A 27,019-nucleotide genomic window follows, 5' to 3' on the forward strand; every position below is an offset into this window, starting at 1 on the left:
AGGCATGTACCCCCACCCTATGCTTAATGGCTTTCGGCGAGACCTGACAGCATCATCAGTAACTTCCTGGCTAAGACAGAAATTATGCTGTTTGACTCATGACATGTCAGTGATTGGTCCAGGTAAATGAAAAAGGCTTTTTTCCACACATTTGAGGACCACAGACAAAAACACACAAACCCAAAACAATCTCGATGAGGCAAAAAAAAAGACGAGGGATACTGACAGCAAGATCGTAAACCAGAAAAATCTATTTGATACACCTACAGAAACAAAGAATTTATGTACAAGACAATCATGAATCTCTATCCAAATTTGAAAGTCATCTAATCAAAAAAGGCCAGAAATATCTTCTCATTCTGTCTAAATAAACCTCGATCAACTTCACTCATTTTAGGAGAGATCCAACATATCTCCCTTCAACTGAATCTAGCTGACATCAGGGCCGAGACGATACCAGTATAGCGATACTCATTACTATCACGGCACGGAAACAAAACATGAAGCAGATTTAACTTCTTTAGGAAAACAGCCCTAATGTTGGAAACAAATATTATGTTGTCATCCAGAGTCACATGTATTTATGTTCCAAGCTACAGCACACAATATTTTACATACAGCAGCTTTTTACAAGGACCAAAAGAGTTGTCTGCTTCGTGTTTTCATTTTTGCAATGGAAAAAAATATGGCGATACTGGTATCGTCACAGCCCTAGCGGACATGCGGCCTCTCAAAGCACCATGCTATCCATCATCGTCAGCTGTCTGCCACTGCTAATCTCTCAGCCCGTCTTCATTCAGCAAATACATAAATCAATTATGGTTTTAAGCTTTATACCATGATTTACTCAACTGATCCCCCCTGGATTACAGTAAGAATTAAAACGTGTTGCTCGAGCTAAACCGCTCCGGCCCGCACTTGGTGCTCCCTGCTAGTAGCAGTCAAAGAGGGGCAGACATATTGGTTACCTCAATGCGGTGTTAAGAGACAGTGAAAACCGAGACAGAAAATAGTGTGGCTCCAAGAGCAAAATTGTTGGTTCACTTGCAAAAACAGAGAAAAACTAAACCATGTGACCCAACAGCCAATCAATAAAACCACAAGAAAACAAACTGCTTCAACCAAAAATTCTGAGGCAGGAATATAGACAGGCAAAAAGCTGTCTAACAACCTGCCAGATTAGATTTGTGTTTATGTTCCAGGACATACCCTGGCTGGGGTCCTGAGAGGAGCGAGATGGTCGGGTAGTAAACAGGACCTGTACGGTGCCGTCCAGCCTACCGCCCAGCCCAGTCCCCAACCCGAGTGCTTCTTTGTGATGGGAGTTTTATGACCCCTTTCTTAGCACTCTCGTATCACTCCATTGGGGCCCCTTGCCAATCTCTGGCACCCCATTCAGGCGGCAACAAAGAAGCTAATTAGAGCCTCTCTCGGTGGAAGCCCGCGGAGGGCTCTGATTTGATACTTCCAGGGGAGGCTGGGAGCCGTGGCGGTAGCATTCACACAGGTCTTGTGCACGCTTGGGTTGGCCCTTTGGCTTGGGACCACACTCATTGTGCCCCCGCGCTCGGCAGCGCGTTAGAACCACCGAGGGGGAACCGACATCTTCTTTCATGTGGCGGGACCCGGAGAGGAGATGCTAATGGGATATCGACAGGATTAAAACACCGGCATTCGGGACCGAAGAAGGGGGGGGCAGGGAGGGAGCAGCTCTATAAACACGAAATCAAAACCGGGCTTTAATAAGGGGGATCATTGTAATTAATATGGCTTTTAATGGAAAAGTGGCTTGTGGTTTGTGCTTACAGTAAGGCTGCAGTTATACTAAGCAACTCACACAATTTTAGTTGTAAGGGATATCTCAAGCAACTTTGCTGTTACATGAAGCAACTCAAACATGCTTAAAATTGCATGCAACAGCCAATCAAATTTAACTCACCCCATGTCATCTGCTTCATTACATCATGGTTTCACAAATTATTTGTTTGTTTATCTAACCGTTTGGTTATAGTAACAGCATGGATGAAGACAAAATGCAGCCTGTACAATTTCCTTAGGTAGCCAAAATGACATAGCAAACACCAGCACAACTAGCTAGCTAGCAACGAGTTTACTAGGCTAGCAACAAACTAAGCTAGCTACCACAGGTCATGGTGGATAATTTCAGTTGAAACTGGTTAGGGAGAGATTTAGCTTCACTTCAAAATTAAATTTGAATGCTAAACCGTGTACAATAACCTGTACACATTTCCTGTTGTGCTAGTCTCTGTTCTGTCAACCCTGATCAGGGGGTGTGCTGCGCAGCACTGACAGCTGTGTTGACATGGCAACTGGGTCAGAATTCCAAACTTTCGATTGGATCATGTGACAAAACTGTTTGTTTTGATTGGCTGTTACTTGCAACTAGTTGCACAAAGTTGAAAAGTTTCAACTAGATGCAACCAAGTTGCAGATGAGTTACAGGTGTTGTTTCACAAAGCAACTCGGTTGCAAGCAGGGGTCAGAACTGGTTCAGTGAACAGAACTGAAAACCAGATCATGGGAAAAACGTACCCGATTTAATCTGGTTATTACTCCTGGCCAGAAACTAGAATATGCATATACATTGTTTGATTTGGATAGAAAACACCCTAAAGTTTCTAAAACTGTTTGAATGGTGTCTGTGAGTATAACAGAACTCATATGGCAGGCCAAAACCTGAGAAGATTCTAAACAGGAAGTGCCCTCTCTGACCATTTCTTGGCCTTTTTTTTTTAACGTGACATTTTCTAAGACTCCCATAGGCTCTCAGAAGGCGCCATAACGGGGAATGATGACTCTGCAGTCCCTGGCTGAAAAACAGTAGCGCATTTGGATAGTGGTCGATCTGAGAACAATGAAACGGGGTCGCGCGTGCATGTGAAGAGTCCATTTTGCATTTTCAGTCTTTGAACGAAAACGACGTCTCCCGGTCGGAATATTATCGCTATTTTACGAGAAAAATCACATAAAAATTGATTTTAAACAGCGTTTGACATGCTTCGAAGTACGGTAATGGAATATTTTGACATTTTTTGTCACGCCGGCGCGTCACCCTTCGGATAGTGTCTTGAACGCAAGAACAAAACGCCGCTATTTGGATATAACTATGGATTATTTGGAACCAAAACAACATTGGGTGTAAACTAGAAGTCCTGGGAGTGCATTCTGACCAAGAACAGCAAAGGTAATCCAATTTTTCTTATAGTAAATCTGAGTTTGGTGAGTGGCAAACTTGGTGGGTGTCAAAATAGCTAGCTATGATGGCCGGGCCATCTACTCAGAATATTGCAAAACGTGCTTTCACCGAAAAGCTATTTTAAAATCGGACATAGCAATTGCATAAAGGAGGTCTGTATCTATAATTCTTAAAATAATTATGTTTTTTGTGAACGTTTATCGTGAGTAATTTAGTAAATTCACCGGAAGTGTTCGGTGGGTATGCTAGTTCTGAACGTCACATGCTAATGTAAAAAGCTGTTTTTTGATATAAATATGAACTTGATAGAACAAAACATGCATGTATTGTATAACATAATGTCCTAGGAGTGTCATCTGATGAAGATCATCAAAGGTTAGTGCTGCATTTAGCTGTGGTTTTGGTTTTTGTGACATTATATGCTAGCTTGAAAAATGTGTGTGATTATTTCTGGCTGGGTACTCTCCTGACATAATCTAATGTTTTGCTTTCGTTGTAAAGCCTTTTTGAAATCGGACAATGTGGTTAGATAAAGGAGAGTCTTGTCTTTAAAATGGTGTAAAATAGTCATATGTTTGAAAAATTGAAGTTTTGGGATTTTTGAGGAGTTTGTAATTCGCGCCACGCCCCATCATTGGATATTGGAGCGGTGTTCCGCTAGCGGAACATCTAGATGTAAGAGGTTTTTAATGACCTTTTACCTTCCGGGCATTTTTTTCCAGTCCCACAAAAAACACAGAGTGCCTATGCAAAGCCCTCACTCTGTCACTCATAAACTTAATCCAGTGTCTGCCTGCCTGCCAGCTGAAAAGCTTTTCCAATGAGTGCGCACATGTGTGTAGGCCCCTCCCCTCCGAAGCATAGTGTAATAGCATACTGATGTTACATGCATGAATCAGAAATTAGGGAGAACGATTTTTTATTAGACAACAATGGATTAACCTTTTCAATGTTAAGGATACTATAGTTATCAAGTTTCACATTTGATTTATTAACTACAAAAAAAAGTAAGATGTGTTTTTATTTTAATTCTGGTGCTGCTCTGCACACACAAGCTTGTTAGCTAGCTAGCTAGCTTGCTTGCTAGCTAGCTAGCTTGCTTGCTTGTCCAACATTAAGCGAACTTTCTGAAGCTCAAAGACATTCAAAGTTCTATCATAGAAGCCGCTCCTCCATAGTTATAATTCTGTGGACCTAATTCAGATGATGCATGTCATAACAACAAGATGCCCAACACTTCAAGACAAGCCTCCTCCACCTGCAAAATGTCAGTTGAATCTTGTGCCCTACACTTGTTTGTCCAATGCATGTAAATAGCTTGCCCCCGCCATAGCAAGCTAAATGTAAAATAAATAAAAAAAATATATATATATATATATATATCTCAGGAGGTTTAAAAGGGAACACAAAGGAATAATATAAACCTTAACATTTTTGGGGTTCAGAACTTTATTTTGCTTATCGGAAGTGTGGAATGGAATGCAAAAAATAAAATGGTTCTTTCAGAACAAAACGACTGGAAAATAATTTTGGTTCCAACTCCTGGTCGCAAGCAACTAAAATTGCGTGCAAATTGCTTCGTGTAACGGCAGCCTAAGAAAAGCTGTGAGTTCAAGAGTGGTAAATAGAATTGTTTTTCCTTTTATCAAAATTAAAGGAAAAACAAACATTCTGAAATGAAAGAATCATAGAAGTGTCTAACATTTCTTCCCTACCAGTGTTTTACGCAAACATCAGTGCAGCTGCTCTACTTGGAGTGAGAAATAGCCATCAGGAAGGTAGAACAAATGATAGATTTACATGTCACTTGATATCTGGCTATAACTGCTAACCACTGGTGTGTTTTCACCCTCACATAGGCAGGCAGGCAGGCAGGCAGGCAGGCAGGCAGGCAGGCAGGCAGGCAGGCAGGCAGGCAGGCAGGCAGGCAGGCAGGCAGGCAGGCAGGCAGGCAGGCAGCGTAAAGCAGTGTAGGCTGTCCCCAGCACCTCCCTCCCTCCCCCCTCTGACCACAGGCTCCCCAGAAGGACAAGAGATATGAAATGTGCGAGCCAAGGCCCCTAACAGCCTACCTGACCACAAGAGGCCAGGCGCAGCACTCTCAGCACTAGCCAGGTTTACCCATGCAGAGACAGGTGAGGCAGGGCCGGAGTTGTGACAAGAAGCTAATGTTGTTACACAACAGCCCTGCTCTCGGTTCTTATCTTGGTCTGCCCAGAATTCTGTTGATCCCCCATTGCCTTGGACACTGTCTGGACATAAGACTTAGTTGATCTCCCTTTTCCAAAAAAGTTATTCTTTAGATGTTAGCCATGAGGTGTGGTGAGCCACCTGGCTCCGTACAGAGTCTGCACCACGCTCCCCGGACCGTAATCCGGCCATCTCCAGTTGCAGTGGCGAGATAACGGGAGCCACAGCACTGAAGAAAGGAGGCTTGTGCAGCAGTAACGTCTCTATGCACCCAGCACTGAACGATGCTTATCTGGTTAATAAGTGTGTGTGGTCTGGCGCTTTTTGGGGTGAGATATCTCTATTATTTATTTTTTTTACTGTATTTGGATCAAAAGGGTGTTTGTGTTGCTGTGTACGACATAATTCAATCAATCATTAAAAAAACAGCATGAAGTAATGACAGGTATGAGCAGATTCTCAAGTCCGATGGCGATTGTGTTTGGGGGGGGGACGCTCCTTCTGACAGAGGGGTGTGCAGTACATTCCACATGATGTAACCCCATGTTAAGTCTTTAATCGATACATCTCCCGGCTTGACAGTGAGGACAGAGCACAGATCTGAGATCAGAGAGATGGCGGTGTAAATCGACCAGGGCCTTTTAGAGCCTGTCTATAATTGGGTTTCAGCCAGCTGCCTCTGCTCTGCTCGGCTCTGCTCTGCTCTCGCGCCTGCCGGCCAAAGGCTGATCCTCAGATGCATAAACAAACACAGACACCAGGCACTACATCAACAAGGCATCAAGGCTTGGCGACTATGAAAAGGAGGCAGTCAGGGAGGATAACATAATGCCTCATGGCTTGCCCCAGTCCTCAAATTTGGTCTGTTCTGGAAGAGGAGGAACTTCCTGGCATGTGTGCCCTTTTCAAAAAGCTTTTGTGGAACTATTTGGATATTACCCTATGATGTACTACTGTACCTGTGTAAAGTGCTCTCCAGGGGATTTGCTCACTGCGTGATTTCAAATGGGGGTGATAATCCTGCTCCTTGTAATGGAGTTCTGCCAGTTTCACTTGTAATAAAAAGCTTCTACATTTAGCCAAGCTTAGGTAATAAAACTCTACTTTCTTTCCCCCAATAATGTTGACTATGACAAAGCATGCACAACAAAATGAGCAACAAAAAAAAGAGCTCAAGGGCACATAAAAACCCATCTATAAAAAGTGGTAAAATATTCATTTTAACTGTGACCACAGCTAGGGGGATGGAATATGAGGCCATCTTTACCGTTGATGCTAAGGTTTGAGGCTGAAGGAGCCATCCGGTTGTTGGTGGTGGATAGGATATCAGAGGGGTATACTATAATGCAGGATCAATGAGTTAGCTAGCTAACTTAGATTAACAACCAGGAATACCACACAATTTCTTCATTACAAATGCTAAACTTAGGTGTTTGCTGAGTCAACTAGATCATTCCCCTTTGGAGCTTATCTTTCAAAAAAATGTATACTGAACAACAATGTAAAACGTGCAACAATCTCTACATTTTTACAGTTCAAATAAGGAAAATCAGTCAATTTAAATAAATTGATCATGCCCAAATCTATGGATTTCACATGACTGGGAATACAGATATACATCTGTGAAGTTGCTGGATAATGGCATGAACTGGAACACGCTGTCGTACACGTTGATCCAGATCATCCCAAACATGTTCAATGGGTGACATGTCTGGTGAGTATGCAGGCCATGGAAGAACTGGGACATTTTCAGCTTCCAGGAATTGTGTACAGATCCTTGCGAAATGGAGCCATGCATCATCATGCTGAAACATGAGGTGATAGCGGTGGATGAATGGCACGACAATAAGCCTCATGATCTCATAACGGTATCTCTGTGCATTCAAATTGCCATCGACAAAATGCAAATTGTGTTTGTTGTCCATAGCTTATGCCTGCCCATACAATAACCCCACCGCCTCCACGGGGCATTCTATTCACAACATTGACATCAGCAAACCGCCCGCCACACGATGCCATACAACGTCTGCCATCTGCCCGGTACATTTGAAACCGGGATTCATCAGTGAAGAGCACACTTTTTCAGCATGCCAGGGGCCATCAAAGGTGAGCAAGTCAGTTACGACGCCGAACTGAAGTCAGGTCAAGACCTTGGTGAAGACGACAAGCACACACGAGCTTCCCTGAGATGGTTTCTGATAGTTTGTGCAGAAATTCTTTGGTTGTGCAAAACCCCAGTTTCATCAGCTGTACGTTGGAGGCGGCTTATGGTAGAGAAATTAACATTCAGTTCTCTGGCAACAGCTCTGATGGACATTCCTGCAGTCAGCATGCCAAATGCAAAACTTGAGACATCTGTGGCATTGTGTTGTGTGAAAGCACAAGGTGCACCTGTGTAATGATCATGCTATTTAATGCAGTCTCTCTCATATACATACATACATACCCACATATACATACATACCCACACACACACACACACACACACACACACACACAACATAAGGGGGACTGATAAGGTCCCCAGGAACCCTGGGTATAAGAACACGCCGACTAAGCTCCGCTCTGCCCTCTCTATCCACCTCGACACAAGGGAGGAAATTGAATATCCGAATGTCATTGATGAAAAGGTTTCTCGATCTCAAAGACGGCCGAGGCGAAGTGGACAATCATTGATAGGGGTTCATTCATACACCATGAGGCTAGAATTTGAGAGAAATGGTGGTTAGTTATGTTTACCAGCTATATTCCGAAAGGGTTCTGGAGGGTTGTAAGTGCATTAGAAGTCAGTCATCCTCATGATAATGGGTGTTAAGTGAAAGCGATAAACCCAAGGCTATGGGCCTTTGAATCGGAAACGGTGTTGGAATATCAAGCAGAGTTCTCTTCCTTAGAGTTAGCCCCCGTATGATGCATTTGTCTAATAATCCCTCAGCCTTGCCAGCTGATTATTTTCCTATTGCGGGGGTTACTAAAATATTGCTTTAATCTTGTCTCCCTGAAGCCACAAGTAAACTCACCCAGGCTTTAAGAAATAATACATCTGAGCTTGTCAAATATGTCCCGGCTTTGGAGCAGAAAAAAAAAACGTATTGTTGTTGTGGTGAGATGGAGCGCTGATTTGGCCCCTGTAGGAAACCTAGGGCAATTGAAAAACAAAACACAGCCCTTCATTTACCAATCCCTCAGTCATAAATCTCTGGGAGATATCAATACATGACTTTGGAGGGCTACTTCAAGAGATACAACACCCCCACCCCCTCCCATTTGTGGAGCCAATCCACATCACATCCAGTTGTTTTGAGGCTTTATGACAGAACCCAGGACACAGGCGAATGAATGGAGCAGGCTAAAAGTATACAGGAAATAAGCACTTACTGATGCATTCATTCAAACACACACAAAGGACCTGTGCAACTTCTGGAAACAATTAGGGCCAGTTAACTTGACCTGTTTGAACCAAATGAACTCCCGACTGAAATTTTCTTCACGTTTGTAATTGGAGATGGCAGCGACCCTGGCACAGGGCTGCTGGGATATAATTTGTAATTAGTCAACCAGAACCATCGCTCTGTGAGCTATCAACAATCAAAGCATTTGACAAGTCTTTAGAAAAACACACAAACATGTAGGTTTATCAACAGGGGAACCGCAATTTCTGTCAATTGATCAGATATAAAACATTTTTGGGACAAAATAATGTACAGGTTTGCTGATAAACAAAAAGGGAATCAAAAAGTCATATTCAATCAAATCATGACTCACAATCGATTGCTGTAAATTAACATCTGTGATAAGATGGAGATCTGCATATACAGTTGAAGTCGGAAGTTTACATACACTTTAGCCAAATACATTTAAATTCAGTTTTTCACAATTCCTGACATTTAATCCTAGTAAAAATTCCCTGTTTTAGGTCAGTTAGGATCACCACTTTGACATGATTTGGAAAGGCTATATAAAGTTCCATAGTTGACAGTGCATGTCAGAGCAAAAACCAAGCCATGAGGTCGAAGGAATTGTCCGTAGAGGTCCAAGACAGGATTGTGTCGAGGCACAGATCTGGGGAAGTGTACCAAAAATGTCTGCAGCACTGAAGGTCCCCAAGAACACAATGGCCTAAATCATTCTTAAATGGAAGACGTTTGGAACCACCAAGACTCTTCCTAGAGCTGGCCTCCAGCCAAACTGAGCAATCGGAGGAAAAGGGCCTTGGTCGGGGAGGTGACCACTCAACGTCAACAAAACAAAGGAGATGATCGTGGACTTCAGGAAACAGCAGAGGGAGCACCCCCCGATCCACATCAACGGAACAGCAGTGGAGAAGTTGGAAAGTTAAGTTCCTCGACGTACACATCACGGACAAACTGAAATGATCCACCCACACAGACAGTGTGGCGAAGAAGGCTCAACAGCGTCTCTTCAACCTCAGGAGGCTGAAGAAATTTGGCTTGTTGTCTAAAACCCTCAAAGTTTTACAGATGCACAATTGAGAGCATCCTTTCGGGCTGCATCACCGCCTGGTACGGCAACTGCACCGTCCATAACCGCAGAGCTCTCCAGATGGTGGTGCAGTATGCACAACGCATCACTGGGGGCAAACTACCTGCCCTCCCTGACACCTACAGTACCAGGTGTCACGGAAGGCCAAAAAGATCAAGGACAACAACCACCTGAGCCACTGCCTGTTCTCCCCGCTACCATCCAAAAAGCGAGGTCAGTACAGGTGCATCAAAGCTGGGACCGAGAGACTGAAAAATAGCTTCTCTCTCAAGGCCATTACTGTTAAACTGGAAATCATTGGCCACTTTAATAACATTCTCTCTCGCTGTTTCTGACTGAGGCGACAGTTCACCTTCCAACAGGACAATGACCCTATGCACACAGCCAAGACAAACCAGGAGTGGCTTCAGGACAAGTCTCTGAATGTCCTTGAGTGGCCCAGCCAGAGCCCGGACTTGAACCCGATCCAACATCTCTGGAGAGACCTTAAAATAGCTGTGCAGCAACACTCCCCATTCAACCTGGCAGAGCTTGAGAGGATCTGCAGAGAAGCAAGGGAGAAACTCCCCAAATACAGGTGTGCCAAGCTTGTAGTGTCATATCCAAGAAGACTTGAGGCTGTAATCACTGCCAAAAGGTGGTTCCAACAAAGTACAGAGTAAAGGGTCTGAATACTTATGTAAATATATCTTTGTCATTATGGGGTATTGTGTGCTAAAGGAGCTACATTCAACAGTCATACCCCCTCACAACACAAAACATGAGCATGTTTTACTCTATTGTTTGTATAAAAAAATTGAATTGTAAACAAACACTGTTACGCTTCAAATAAAAATGTTATATGTAGGGTGGAGGCTGGAAATGGTGTCGTAAGTTAGTGACACCATTTCAATAAAAGTACCTTGGGTGAACTGGAAATGTTGTTTAAGTTAGACATTATATTCCAGTTCAACCGAGGTCATTTACTGGAAATGGTATCATTCAGTTAGAGACATTCTATTCCAGAGTTTTATGCACATTGTAATAATAAATAAGAACATGGATGGGTCCACAGTTTAGCAGAGATCACCTGCTGATCTTATTTATTTTCACATATCAGAGTAGCACTGGGCCTATAAAAGCCTCGTCTAAATACAACTGTCGATTTGTAGGGGCATGCCTTTCTAGACCAACCATTGATGTTTTAGTTGTTGAAGGATGGACACATCAAATGACAAGAGCGCTTTAAGCTGCATGCTTAAAAATGAAAAGTCACTCCACTGGAATGTAATTTGAGCATTACACAGAAATCACATGCTGTGAAGAAATGGGGTAAACAATCGCTACCGAACTAGGGACCCCACAGCTCCCAATTCAACCACTGAAAACACAGGAAGTTGTACAAGATCAGGGTACAGAGTACAACTTTTCAGCAAAACAAGCATGAGTCATCTTTAAAATATCATCCAACTCTTTTCAGTTGCATAAAAGCTTGGATCTCCAGACATGACCTAGGACCTGTAAACTCACCCGGGGCGCCCCCTCCCCTCCCACTCCTTGTCTCACTATAATCTTAAACAACTGGAAATGTGAGCTCTCAATCAATGCCGACACACTGTGTCAGTCCCAAATTCCAACTCCTACAAGCTTCATGGGGTGTTGGGCTGTGTGAGAGTGTCAGGCCATTAGCAGAAACAGATTGTCAGAGTGTTTCTTATGGTCTATTTCCCAACTTTAGACAAACTAGTACAGTTCCTTGACAGTTTTGGAAGTTGCACAAATATTTCTCAGGTGCAGACAACAGCATTCTGCGTAGTCTACAACAGGAGTGCACGGTGGGATTTAAACAGCAGTGCTTGCCTGGCATGGATTTACTCGCTGCACTCCCTCTTTTCAGACTTCCATCCACACCACGACTACCCCGCCCTCCAGCTCTGCTGACGAGAAGCAGAGGCCAGCTGAGCAGCCCAAAGGTTAGGCTGCAGAGGGCAGGGCCTGGGTCCTGTGCACAGCCCTCATTTCCTGGCCTGGACAGTCTGCTCCACTCATAAAGCTAATAAGACCCTCCTTGTCCCCCAGGTGGCTGGGAGCCCCGGCCTGGGACACTCCATCACTGGCCACACCGCAGGGTTCAGGGGTGTGCTGGGGTGGGTGTGAGGAGAGGGGGAGGGGGCTGCTTCCCATTAGCTGACCCCCTTCGCCAGGTGCAACTAATGGGCTCAGCCAGCGCCGCGGCAGGATGGCTCGGTAGTCACCCGGACAGGCCTGGAAGTCATCAGGGGAGAGAACCTCTGACTCGGTCACCAGCAATAGACTACTGCTTTTGTTTCAGAGATCGACAACACTTTAGCTGTTGAATTTGTAAATATTGTATTGCTATGATAGCCTACTTTAAACAATATGAATACAGATATTCAAGTATCATGTAGTATCAGCAACAAGTGAGCAGTAGCCTGGTAGCATTGCAATACAACTGCCTTAAAATGCCTACATTATTGACTTTACAAGAAAGAAACTCCTACCCAATTCTGGGTGAAAATTGACAAACATAACATCCAATGCTATTGCCAGCAGTATAATGGAAAATACATTACTTATTCCCATTAAGAAATGCATTTTATTAACCAAAAATAGACAAAGATTTCAAATATGTCCAGTAAAAGGCATATTAAAATCTTCTCAGCAATGTTTCAAAACCAGGTGATAGACCACAAGAAGCTAATTTCACATTTACTAATTCAAATAAATGTATTTAAAAATCAGGCTTAAAATTTGTTGCATCAAAATTGTGAAAAAATATCTTAGCTGAGAAAACAAACAAAATCTAATGAGTGGTAAAATCTCAAACATTCAAATTAAAATCAAGGATATTATCCAACGAGTCATTTACAGTTGAAGTCGGAAGTTTACATACACCTTAGCCAAATACATTTAAACTCAGTTTTTCACAATTCCTGACATTTAATCCTAGTAAAAATTCCCTGTCTTAGGTCAGTTAGGATCACCACTTTATTTTAAGAATGTGAAATGTCAGAATAATAGTAGAGAAAATTATTTTCAGCTTTTATTTCTTTGATCACATTCCCAGTGGGTCAGAAGTTTACACACACTCAATTAGTATTTGGTAGCATTGCCTATAAATTGTTTAACTTCGGTCAAACGTTTCAGGTAGCCTTCCACAAGCTTCCCACAATAAGTTGGGTGAATTTTGGCCCATACCTCCTGACAGAGCGAGTGTAACTGAGTCAGGTTTGTAGGCCTCCTTGCTCGTACACGCTTTTTCAGTTCTGGGATCGAGGTCAGGGCTTTGTGATGGCCACTCCAATACCTTCACTTTGTTGTTCTTAAGCCATTTTGCCACAACTTTGGAAGTATGCTTGGGGTCATTGTCCATTTGGAAGACCCATTTGCGACCAAGCTTTAACTTCCTGACTGATGTCTTGAGATATTTCTTCCAATATATCCACATCATTTTCCTTCCTCATGACGCCATCTATTTTGTGAAGTGCACCAGTCCCTCCTGCAGCAAAGCACACCCACAACATGATGCTGCCAGCCCCGTGCTTCACGGTTGGGATGGTGTTCTTCGGCTTGCAAGCCTCCCCCTTTTTCCTCCAAACATAACAATGGTCATTATGGCCAAACAGTTCTATTTTTGTTTCATCAGACCAGAGGACATTTCTCCAAAAAGTACGATCTTTGTCACCATGTGCAGTTGCAAACCGTAGTCTGGCTTTTTTATGGCGGTTTTGGAGCAGTGGCTTCTTCCTTGCTGAGCGGCCTTTCAGGTTATGTCGATATAGGACTTGTTTTACTGTGGATATAGATACTTTTGTACCTGTTTCCTCCAGCATCTTCACAAGATCCTTTGCTGTTGTTCTGGGATTGATTTGCACTTTTCGCACCAAAGTACATTCATCTCTAGGAGACAGAATGCGTCTCCTTCTTGAGTGGCATGACAGCTGCGTGGTCCCATGGTGTTTATACTTGCGTACTATTGTTTGTACAGATGAACGTGGTACCTTCAGGCGTTTGGAAATTGCTCCCAAGGATGAACCAGACTTGTGGAGGTCTACAAAAAAAAAATTCTGAGGTCTTGGCTGATTTATTTTCATTTTCCCATGATGTCAAGCAAGAGGCACTGGGTTTGAAGGTAGGCCTTGAAATACATCCACAGGTACACCTCCCATTGACTCAACTGAGGTCAATTAGCCTATCAGAAGCTTCTAAAGCCATGAGATCCTTTTCTGGAATTTTCCAAGCTGTTTAAAGGCACAGTCAACTTAGTGTATGTAAACTTCTGACCTACTGGAATTGTGATACAGTGAATTATAAGTGAAATAATCTGTCTGTAAACAATTGCTGGAAAAATGACTTGTGTCATGCACAAAGTAGATGTCCTATCTGACTTGCCAAAACTATAGTTTGCTAACAAGAAATGTGTGGAGTGGTTGAAAAACAAGTTAATGACTCTAACCTAAGTGTATGTAAAGCTTCCCACTTCAACTGTAGTTTGTTAGCTTCAGTGCCTTCAGAAAGTATTCACACCCTTTGGACTTTTCAACATTTTGTTGTGTTACAGGTCTACACACAATACCCCTAATGTCAAAGTGGAATTATGTTTTTAAATCTTTTTACAAATGAAAACTGAAATGGCTTGAGTCAACAAGTATTCAACCCCTTTAGTATGGCAAGCCTAAATAAGTTCCGGACTAAAAATGTGCTTAACATGTCACATAATAAGTTGCATGGACTCACTGTGTGCAATAATAGTGAGCAACATGATTTTTGAATGACTACATAATCTCTGTACCCCACACATACAGATCATTTCAAGGTCCCTCAGTCAAGCAGTGAATTTCAAACACAGATTCAACCACGAAGACCAGGGAGGTCTTCAAATGCCTCACAAAGGGCGACTATTGGAAGACAGGTAAAAAAAGCAGACATTGAATATCCCTTTCAGCATGCTGAAGTTATTAATTAATTAATTTTCTGTATAAATACACTCAGACACTACAAAGATAAAGCTTTGTTCCTAACTCCGTCACTGGAAAGGAAGGAAACCACAGGGATTTCTCCAAGAGGCTAATTGTGAGTTTAAAACAGTTATTGTTTAATGGCTGTGATAGGAGAAAACTGAGGATGGATAGTTGTAGTTACTCCACAATACTAACCTAAATGACAAAGTGAGAAGAAAGAAGCTGGAGAACTAACACGTGGTCTGCGGTTGTGAGGCCGGTTGGACGTACAGCCAAATTCTCTAAAATGACGTTGGAGGCGGCTTATGGTAGAGAAATTAAAATTAAATTATCTAGCAACAGCTCGGGTGGACATTCTTACATGCCAATTGCACAATCCCTCAAAACTTGAGACATCTGTGGCATTGTGTTGTGCAGTTTTGTCACACATTTTAAAGTGGCCTTTTATTGTCCCCAGCACAAGATGCACCTGTGTAATGATCATGCTGTTTAATCAGCATCTTAATATGCCCCACCTGTCAGGTGGATTGATTATCTTGGCAAAGAAGAAATACACAAACAGGGAAGTAAAGAAATGTGTGCACAAAATTTGAGAGCAATATGCTTTTTGTGCATATGGACATTTTCTGGGATTTATTTTTCAGCTCATGAAACATGGTACCAACACTTTACATGATGCGTTTATATTTTTGTTCAGTGTATATGAGTAAAAAACCAAACATATTCGAGATTTAAAAAAAAACAACCACAACTTTTGATAGGTAGATTCCAGAATTATTTAAGGTTGAAAAATGTAGGCCTATATTATATGTACGTACAGTGCCTTCGGAAAGTATTCAGACCACTTGACTTTTTCCAATGTTACATTACAGCCTTATGCTAAAATTGATTAAATTGTCCCCTCAATCTACACACAATACCCCAAAATCATAAAGCAAAAACAGATTTTTAGAAATGTTTGCTAATTTTATTCATATCACATTTACATAAGTATTCAGACCCTTTACTCAGTACTTTGTTGAAGCACCTTTGGCAGCGATTACAGCCTCAAGTCATCTTGGGTAGGACGCTACAAGCTTGGTACACCTGTATTTGGGAAGTTCCTCCCATTCCTCTTTGCAGATCCTCTCAAGCTGTGCCAGGTTGGATGGGGAGCGTTGTTGCACAGCTATTTTCAGGTCTCTCCAGAGATGTTGGATCGGGTTCAAGTCCGGGCTCTGGCTGGGCCACTCAAGGACATTCAGAGACTTGTCCCGAAGCCACTTCTGGTTTGTCTTGGCTGTGTGCTTAGGGTCGTTGTCCTGTTCGAAGGTGACCCTCAGTCTGAGGTCCTGAGCGCTCTGGAGCAGGTTTTCATCAAGGACCTCTTGACTTTGCTCCGTTTGCCTCGATCCTTACTAGTCTACCCAGTCTCTGCCGCTGAAATACATCCCCACAACATGATGCTACCACCACCATGCTTCACCATAGGGATAGTGCCAGGTTTCCTCCAGATGTGACGCTTGGCATTCAGGCCAAAGAGTTCAATCTTGGTTTTATCAGACCAGAATCTTGTCCTTTAGGTGTCTTTTGGCAAACTCCAAGCAGGCTGTCATGTGCCTTTTACTTAGTGGCTTCTGTCTGGCCACTCTACCATAAAAGCCTGATTGGTGGAGTGCTGCAGAGATGCTTGTCCATCTGGAAGGTTCTCCCATATCCACAGAGGAACTCCAGAGCGCTGTCAGAGTAACCATTGGGTTCTTGGTCACCTCTCTGACCAAGGCCCTTCTCCCCCAATTGCTCAGTCTGGCCACACGGCCAGCTCTAAGAAATGGAGGCCACTGTGTTCTTGGGGACCTTCAATGCAGCAGACATTTTTGGTACCCTTCCCTAGATCTGTGCCTCGACACAATCCTGTCTCAGAGCTCTACGGACAATTCCTTTGACCTCATGGCTTGGTTTTTGCTCTGACATGCAGTGTCAACTGTGAAACCTTATATCGGACAGGTGTATGCCTTTCCAAATCACGTCCAATCAATTGAATTGACCTCAATTTCGAGTCTGAAAGCAAAGGGTGTGAATATTTATGTAAATAAGGTATCTGGTTTTTATTTGTAATACATTTGCAAAAATGTCTAAAACCTGTTTTCGCTTTGTCATTATGCGGTATTGTGTATAGATTGCTGAGAAAAAAACAAAATATATTTAATCAATTTTAGAATAAGGCTGTAACATACCAAAATGTGGAAAAAGTCAAGGGGTCTGAATACTTTCCCAAGGCACTGTATATCAGCACACTTAAATTAAGTTATTGTACAGAGATGACTTTAAATCAACATTAAAATGCTATTTTAAGAAAGATAGATTTTGGCAAAGATCAATAAGTTTACAAATGTTAATGGAACCAACCCAGTGACATGAAGTACAACAACGTTGAGCTTACCTATGTTGCTCCACAGCTTCGTTGTCTGGTAGCTCTGCGCCACACACGTTGCAGCGTTCATGCTGGTTCCTACCGTCTGGCTTCATACCTGCAGCCAGCTCCCCCAACTTGTTGAAGAACTCCCTCTGAATGAAGCTCTGGGGCAGAAGTCCCCCATAGGCACTGAAGTCCATGGACATGGCCAGGGCAGGGGACATATGGAGAGAAGAGGCCATGGAGGCCGGCATGGATAGCATGGCCTCATTTTTATGATTGGTAGGCAGCGAGTACAAGGAGGCCAGGTGTTTCTCGGTCATGCCTGTCATACCCGCCATGGCTTCCAGACCCATTTGGCCGCCATCTGCTTGGGAGTCGCCCATGCCATCCTCCCGGACGTAGTGCAGCTCGCGGGCGCTTGTGATCACACTGCTCCTGGTTGGGGTCCCGGGGCCATCACGGTTCTTGTCCAACTCGCTGCTCCTTTTGCCATTGCTGGAGGCACTGGACTCCATGGTTCTGGGGCTCACGTGGCCTCCGCCTTCATCCACTTGCATCATCTCCGTCTTGATATCGGTCATCAATTGGTGGTGGGAGTTTCCTTGAGTCAGGTGCTCGCCCCCAAAGCCCTGCTGCAGGAGGGACTGGCCTATGCTCATCAGGCTGTCCACGGCAGCTTTGGTTGGGCTCATGGTGGAGAGCCCGAAGGATGTGGAGACGGAGGGGCTCTGGTCCACCATGCTGGCCAGGGCCGAGGCTTGCTGGACGGCTGAATGGTAGCTCCCCTCCATGGAATGCTTCTTGGCGTTCTTCCCTCCTTGCCTGCCCTTGCGCTCATCATCTTCCTCCGTGCCTTCATCGTTCATGTTGACCTCTGTGTCGTTGTCGTCTGAGGACTGGATTGTCTCCAGGATCTTGAGGCATTGCTCCTCCAAGTACTCAATTTCTAGGATCTCTGCTGCGTACAGTAGGTCGTCCAGGTCTTCCACTTTGGCCTGGAGTGTGGCAGTGTAGGCATACTCCAGTATCTGCTGGAAGGTCTTTGGTGAAAGAAAGTCCAGTGTGTAATGCTGGCTGTTGCGGTGAAACAGGATCTCAAACATCTTGCTGGTGCAGGCCAGCACGGTCCGGTGAGCATGGAACTCCTGGCTGTCCACCATGATGACCACGTCGCAGAGGGTTCCTGCCAGACGCATCTGGTTGGCCTTCTTCAGCAGGGCCGTGGGGTGGTTAGGGTTCTGGAGCTGGATCATACCCATTTTAGTCAAATCCATAACGTCGCTGAGATCCGCCAGGCCAACTCATGAGGCTTGCTTTCACTCCTCAGCAGTTTGTTCACTTACCGGTATCTTTGTAAACAAGATAAAGTCAATCTGGAGAGAATGGATAGAGAAAAAGAAAAAGCACAGAATATTTTAGGAAATACTGTACTTCAAAAATATATCTAAATAATTGTTGACTTCTTAACTAGATACCATACTTTGTCTAAGTCCAATAAACTTTTAATAACTGTTGAATATAAGAACGGACCAATATATAAACCTACACTTTAGATAAAAAAATCCAAACATAGTTCTGCAGTATTTAGTTAAAATAATAAATTGCTGTTGTATTAATTAATGCAGTTTATTAGAAAAGCCATTTCAAACCATAATTGTTACAGTTGAAGTCGGAAGTTTACATAAACCTTAGCCAAATACATTTAAACTCAGTTTTCCACAATTCCTGACATTTAATCCTAGTAAAAATTCCCTGTTTTAGGTCAGTTAGGATCATCACTTTATTTTAAGAATGTGAAATGTCAGAATAATAGCAGCGAGAATGATTTATTTCAGCTTTTATTTCCTTCATCACATTCCCACTGGGTAAGAAGTTTACATGCTACCAAATACTACTTGAGTGTATTTTCTTTAAATTATTTAACTTGGGTCAAACGTTTCTGGTAGCCTTCCACAAGCTTCCCTCAATAAGTTGGGTGAATTTTGGCCAATTCCTCCTGACAGAGCTGGTGTAACTGAGTCAGGTTTGTAGGCCTCCTTGCTCGCACACGCTTTTTCAGTTCTGCCCACAAATGTTCTATAGTATTGAGGTCAGGGATTTTTGATGGCTACTCCAATACCTTGACTTTGTTGTCCTTGAGCCATTTTGACACAACTTCGGAAGTATGCTTGGGGTCATTGTCCATTTGGAAGACCCATTTGCGACCAAGCTTTAACTTCCTGACTGATGTCTTGAGATGTCGCTTCCATATATCCACATCATTTTCCTTCCTCTTGATGCCATCTATTTTGTGAAGTGCACCAGTCCCTCCTGCAGCAAAGCACCCCCACAACATGATGCTGCCACCCTTATGCTTCACAGTTGGGATGCTTCACGGTTGGGATGGTGTTCTTCGGCTTGCAAGCATCCCCCTTTTTCCTCCAAACATAACAATGGTCATTATGGCCAAACAGTTCTACTTTTTGTTTCATCAGACCAGAGGACATTTCTCAAAAAAATACAATCCTTGTCCCCATGTGCAGTTGCAAACCATAGTCTAGAGGTTATGTCGATGTAGGACTCATTTTACTGTGGATATAGATACTTTTGTACCGGTTTTCTCCAGCATCCTCACAAGGTCCTTTGCTGTTGTTCTGGGATTGATTTGCAATTTTCCCACCAAAGTACATTCATCTCTAGGAGACAGAACGCGTCTCCTTCCTGAGCGGTATGACGGCTGCGTGGTCCCATGGTGTTTATACTTGCGTACTATTGTTTGTACAGATGAACGTGGTACCTTTCGGCATTTGGAAATTGCTCCCAAGGATGAACCAGACTGGCGGAGGTCTACGATTATTTTTCTGAGGTCTTGGCTGATTTCTTTTGATTTTCCCATGATGTCAAGCAAAGAGGCACTGAGTTTGAAGGTAGGCCTTGAAATACATCCACAGGTACATCTCCAATTGACTCAAATTATGTCAATTAGCCTATCAGAACCTTCTACAGCCATTACTTTTTCTGGAATTTTCCAAGCTGTTTAAAGGCACAGTCAACTTAGTGTATGTAAACTTCTGACCTACTGGAATTGTGATACAGTGAATTATAAGTGAAATAATCTGTTTGCAAACAATTGTTGGGAAAATTACTTGTGTCATGCACAAAGTAGATGTTCTAACCAACTTGCCAAAACCATAGTTTGTTAACAAGAAATTTGTGGAGTGGTTGAAAAACGAGTTTTAATGACTCCAACCTAAGTGTATGCAAACTTCCAACTTCAACTGTACTTGGCTTGTATTTCAATTAGATAAAGCCTAGCAATTTATCTTTATTTTCTGGGCATTTTAAATTCAATTGTTCTCATTCAAATGTACTATACAATAACACGGGACACTTCATAAAAAAGGGGGGAAAATTATATGAACATGACATTGAGCTGTTCTTTACATAAGAAATACAACTATGGACACAACCCTGCTAGGATTGTAAAAATGTCATGCAAAAACATCCTACTTAAAATGGGTGAACATAATTTGCTCTATCAATTGATAAATAAAGAAATCAAAAGCCAAGCAGACCTAATAACCCACAGATATTCGTCATTAAAGTAACTAATTTTTTTATTTTTTTTTTATCACATATTTTGCCCCTCAATTTATAGTGACAGGTGGAAGCACATGAACAGCGACAAATAAGGACCCTTGAGAACCTTGCAACACCCTAGTCTTTGTTAGAATGCGTTGGTGCTTCACAAAGACCATCAACACCCATTCTGAAATTAAATGGCATCTTATTCAGTATTCTCATCACAGAGAGGAGCAGTGAGCCGAGGAGGGAGCGAGCAGCGAGCGGCTGCCAGGAATAGTTGGAACAGAGGATGTCGCAAAAGCACAAACACCATGCAGCACCAACAAGATTATATCAAATCAAATTTTATTGGTCACATACACATGGTTAGCAGATGTTAATGCGAGTGTAGCGAAATGCTTGTATTGTATGTACATATGCCAAAAATGCAGGTTTATACATGGACAGAATAGTTTCCATCACTGCTTTTACTTGGTTCGGAAGAGTGAGATCAGATGCATACTACAGGCGGGAAGTAGGCTAGGCTATGTGATCAATGACTTGAACACACATTGGCCCTGTACAGAGCCTTCAGAAATTATTCACATCCCTTGACTGTTACAAAATGGGATTAAAATGGATTAGCCTTTTTTGTCAACAATCTACACAAAATACTCTCATGTCAAAGTGGAAGACAAATTAGAACATTTGTAAAAAATAAAAAGTATGGAAAATAAAACGAATATATGTTGATTAGATAAGTATTCAACCGCGAGTCAATACATGTTAGAATCACCTTTGGCAGTGATTACAGCTGTGAGTTTTTCTGGATAAGTGTAATAGCTTTGCACACCTGTATTGTGCAAGATTTGCCTATTATTGTTTTTAAAATTCTTCAAGCTCTGTCGAATTGGTTGATGATCATTGCTAGACAGTCATTTCACAGTATTGCCTTAGATTTTCAGCAGATTTAAGTCAGAACTAACACGGCCACTCAGGATCATTCACTAGCTACATTTCCATTAACTTGTCCAGTGATTGTTAGTTTGTCGACATTTAGAAAGTTTGATTAAAAAAAAATTGCCTACAAGGGTGCATTTCCATTTAACTATCATGTTGATGAAAACAGCTGGACGTAATGATGTCACACCTAAAAAAAGTTTTTGAATAAAATCTACAGTGTGTTAAATCAAAATGGTTGAAGTGTTTGCATTACCCATTTAGGCAAATTGCCCGTTAATAAATTGGCCTGTATTCCCTCACACCTATCGGTTTCATCGCTCAGGTAGCCCGCTAAAGCCAGCATAGATAGAATGCAATCATTTACTATTATTTGCCATATCCTAATAATTCTCATGTGCCAACGTATCTTTACGGTCCGTGCAACGGTGAAACTTGTACTCCTGTTGATCTGAAATAATTGGATGGGGAAACTTGCCAGCCAACCAGAAAAGCAAGGCGAAGCAATTCAGGCATTTTTGAAAGTCAGGACAATCTTTGTTTTGCAAAGAAAATCATTTATAGTTCAAAAATATATATATTTTTCAAGACGTACACATTTAGAATGAAATGTGGAATGGAGCTTTATAGTTATGTGGTGAAATCACGTGCCCTGGATACCTTCAAAATGATTCTGCAATCATCATTTATTAAGACAGTTTCCTTCATAATTTATCGCAATAAATTAAGTTTGACAGAAGGAAAATCCACCCGTCGAATGGATAAACATTTTGTTGATCTTTAGAAAAATGTTCTTTATGTCTCCTATATCTTCCGTTTCCATTACATATGTCACTTTTTTTGTTGTTGCAACATTGCTTTGTCAAATAAATGGAAACCTGCCTACTGGGTTAATGGAAACCTTGGTAATCTTGGTCTTCTTGGTAATCCACTCATGGAGATTTGGCCTTGTGTTTTAGGTTATCATCCTGCTGAAAGATGAATTGATCTCCCAGTGTCTGGTGGAAAGCAGACAACCAGATTTTCTTCTGGGAAGTGCTTAGCTCCAGTGTTTCTTTTTTTATCCTGAAAAACTCTGCAGTCCTTAATGATTACAAGCATACCCATAACATGATGGGTAGCACTTTGTGACATTGCCTGATGTAAAAAGGGCTTCATAAATACATTTGATTTATGCAGCCATCATAATGCTTGAAAATATGGAGAGTAGTACTCAGTAATGTGTTGTATTTTCCCAAAACATAACATTTTGTATTCAGGACAAAAAAAGTGTCCTGAATGTTTCCCAAATGTTTTACATTAGTGCCTTGTTGCAAACAGGATGCATGTTTTGAAATTTTTGTATTCTGTTCAGGCTTCCTTCTTTTCACTGTCAATTAGATTAGTATTGTGTTGATTCATCCTTAGTGCGCTCCTGTCATAGCCATTGAACTATGGAACTGTTTTAAAGTCACCATTGGCCTCATGGTGAAATCCATGAGTGGTTTCCTTTCTCTCCGGCAACTGCATTAGGAAGGACGCCTGTATCTTTGTAGTAACTGGGTGTATTGATACACCATCCAAAGTGTAATTAATAACTCCACCATGCTCAAAGGGATATTCAATGTCTGTTTTTTGTTGTTGTTGTTTTTTTACCCATCTGCCAATAGGTGCCCTTCTTTGTGAGGCATTGGAAAACCCTGATATTTGTGGTTGAATCTGTGTTTGAAATTCACTGCTCGACTGAGGGTCCTTACGGATAATTGTATGCGTGGGCTACAGAGATGAGGTTGTCATTCAAAAATCATGTTAAACACTATTATTGCAATGTATTATGTGACTTGTTAAGCACATTTTTACTACTGAACTTATTTAGGCTTGCCATAACAAAAGGGTTGAATACTTATGGACTCAAGACATTACAGCTTTTGATTTTTTATTAATTTGTAATCATTTGAAAAACATACTTTGACATGATGCGTGTTGGCCAGTGATAAAAAATCTCAATTTAATCCATTTTAAATTCAGGCTGTACCAGAAACAAAATGTGGAAAAGGTCAAGGGGTAGGACTACTTTCTGAAGGCACTGTATGTATCATTGCCCACTCACAAAAGACAACACCTCAAGAAAAATAACCTATAAGTTAATAATACTAAATGATCATAATATATTCCTGACTGTTGATATTGTTATTATCACTATTAACGTAAATGTTATTTTAGTAACCTTTTACAATGAATATGATTATGTATAATGATTTTAGGCAAATCCTTTTATAATTGAACAAATTAAAATTATTCCATTATAAATCAGTAAACATACAAATGTAGGCTACATATATTTAAATGTTCCCCGAAATGAGATTGATAAAGAGCAGATAAAAAATATATTAATTCATGCCTTAATTTTGCATCCACATTTCCTAAACAGTTATACTAGGTTAGCAATACCTAGGCTCATTAGAGTGGCTCTCACAAAAAAAGTCAACAGTTGGCAGTCATCAGATATATTGTTGAGCAGTTAATCAAGGCTGTATAAATCTGGTATTGATGAGACTGTATATTAGAAGTGGCTGTCCAACAAATAATGTGGTGGCGTAAAACATTTTTTTTTCTTTAAGACACAAATACCAATTTAGCTCTAATTTATGACCTTGTAAGTAGGTCAATGTCTGTAGCGCTGCATAATATGGTTAGGCTGCGTTTAGACAGGCAGCCCAATTCTGATATTTTTTTCACTAATTGGTCTTTTGACCAATCAGATTAGCTCTGAAAAAGATCTGATGTGAAAAGGTCTGGGGTGTATTCATTACGTCAATTATGTTGCAAAAACTTTTCTTTTACGTCAAAAAGAAAACGTTTTATAACGAAAACAAGAGTTTGTATTGGACAAATGCAGGTAGGTCCTTACCTGTTTAGTTCCCTTTGTTCTGTTTGCTTCCATTTGGTTCTTAAACTGTAAAACGGTTTCCGTTGCAGGACGTAATGAATATACCCCTGATGTGATTGGTCAAAAGACCAATTAGTGGAAAAATATCAAAATTGCGCTGCCTGTGTAAACGCAGCCTAAGTGTCCCAGGTTTACCATATGAAACAATCGAAAGTTGTCTAATGAGTATCAGTAATGTAAAGCCCCGAAAACGTATTCATTAAACCGACTCTGTTGCAAAACGTTTCTTAAACGGAAGGAAGGAACAGAACAAAACGGAGAGGGACCTACCTGAATTTGTCCAACTCGTTTTAGTTGGAAAACGTTCCGTTTCGCAACTGTTTGGACTAATGATTACACCCCAGGTTTGACACAGTGCGTTAATGTCATCAAATAATTTAACGCAATCGTGTGATACGTGCAGAAGACACCATTCGAAGGATGAATTATTCGTTTCTGTCAAAATTCTGTATTGAGCGCATATCAACGCCAACATAATGCAATCAGATCGAGAATCCTCTAAAGACCAACTGTAGCCAGTCAGCTGTCTGTCCAAGGCGCGCATCTCTTTAATGTAGTCTATACTCAAATGAGTCCTGATGTATAAAGCCGAAACAATAAAAACCTATGCTCGTGGAAATTGTGTCTAGACACATTTTGCTCAATAACAAACAGTACTCACACTTATCTCAGCTGAGTCTACTAAAGTAACGTTACATACGGGCGAATGAGACACAAATACATGATCTCAGCGGGGACTGGTTGCAACAATGATTAAATTCACTAGCTTGCTATTCTGATTAACACACAGGTGGAATCGTCTGAAGTGATATCATTGAAGTGCTATCGTTGCAGTTGATAGCGTTTTAATTGGACATGTCATGCTCGAGCTTGGAAGAGCGATATAACCCATATCGATAGCAATTAAATTCTCCATTCCATCTATTAAAAACAATTATACAAAATGATTTGCATCAAGCGAAGGCAAAGTGATTACGAATCAAGGAATTAGCAGCAGTCTATCAGTTTACTATGCGGGTCTCTACTGTACAATGTAGTCTACATCAGCTAAAATAGATGGACACATTTCAGACTATTGCCCCTGTGTTCGTGATGATTTGTGATCACCGCTGCACGAGCACCTCAAGTGCGTCATTATTCGTTTTTTAAACTTCCAGGAAAATAACAGCGGCATGAGGTATCAGCGTATACTGTATTCTCATTTCAATAGGAACACACGATTCTCAGAATAAACCACATGGAAGAATGTCACACTGTCTGATTTGCAATGTAGCCTAAACCCAGACCTCACGTTCTCGTGCTGCGATCTCCCGAATACGTTAAAAGACGGTTACGTCAACCTAACATCTTTACATGCCCAATGTTGTGTTCATGTTAACTTCAACACCTTTCATGCGCTCAGACTTGTGGCTTCATCTGACACCCAAACACTTTCAATTTAAAACACTTCAGCGCACACAGAAATTGATATTTGAACTTTGCTTGCCACACTGTTGCGCCGCAACTCGCTATAGGCTACTGTAACTTCATGTGGGTTTAAAATGATGATAACAAACATACTATTAATGCATTCATAATGCGAGAGTACACAGGCAAACAACAACTGTAAGCATGCAGAAAAGCGGGTCTGTCACTGTAACACGAAAGCTGCGCACCCATATCAGTACTCACCTAAGTTGCACGTTTTGATTCCGAATGTGTGGTTATTGGGCTACAGCATAGTAATGCAGTTCACAGTACCCGCTCTCACACGCACTAACTCCTCTCTTCTTTCGTGTTAGCAAATCAACACAACGGTGACGTCAACGCACCGAGTCACTCTTCTTTCCCTTGAATCCATGCAAACACTGCGAAAGTGAGACACCTAGGGGGCTGCCGAATGTTTAAAGAGATGATCTGATACTTTTGTATACTTTTAGCCAGAAGTTCTGAAAGTAACACTCACAATCCAAAAGTGGTCCCCGAAAATTGCATGTTCATGTGCACCTCTGCCATTTGCACAAGTGTCCTAAAGCTGAGGGAGTGAAAATTATTGCGGGTGAAGGGGCTAATTAGACCCTCAGATAGCCACTTCTACCAAGCCAGCAAGGCTGCAGGCTTCAGAACATCCAGACACATACTGCAATATGTTTGGAGTTCGCACAATTTCATACAAACAATGGATCTGTGCGCCTAATTATATGTCACCTGCATTTTTTTTACGGATGATTTCGAGACTTGACACATATAACAGATGAAATATCTCCCAAATTAAATGTTTAACTGTTACTGAGGTTTATATATTGTAAAACTACAGGGGAATTTGTTAATTAGAATAT

General features: G+C 41.8%; 1 protein-coding gene across 2 annotated transcripts in view; it reads right to left on the reverse strand.

The window, feature by feature from the left end:
• Positions 1-26,507, reverse strand: part of LOC106603639 (zinc finger and BTB domain-containing protein 16-A) — a 157,180-nt gene extending 130,673 nt beyond the window's left edge. For both annotated transcript variants that reach the window (XM_014197535.2, XM_014197534.2), the window contains exons 1-2: positions 26,373-26,507; positions 17,294-18,642 (exon numbers count right to left, since the gene is read on the reverse strand). In XM_014197535.2, the coding sequence (XP_014053010.2) occupies positions 17,294-18,543 (1,250 nt within the window). In that variant the 5' untranslated portion in view covers positions 18,544-18,642; positions 26,373-26,507. The remainder of the gene's footprint in view (positions 1-17,293; positions 18,643-26,372) is intronic.
• Positions 26,508-27,019: the final 512 nt, after the last annotated feature.

The sequence above is a fragment of the Salmo salar genome, chromosome ssa04, assembly GCF_905237065.1.
Source record: "Salmo salar chromosome ssa04, Ssal_v3.1, whole genome shotgun sequence".
In the NCBI taxonomy this organism is placed as follows: domain Eukaryota; kingdom Metazoa; phylum Chordata; class Actinopteri; order Salmoniformes; family Salmonidae; genus Salmo; species Salmo salar.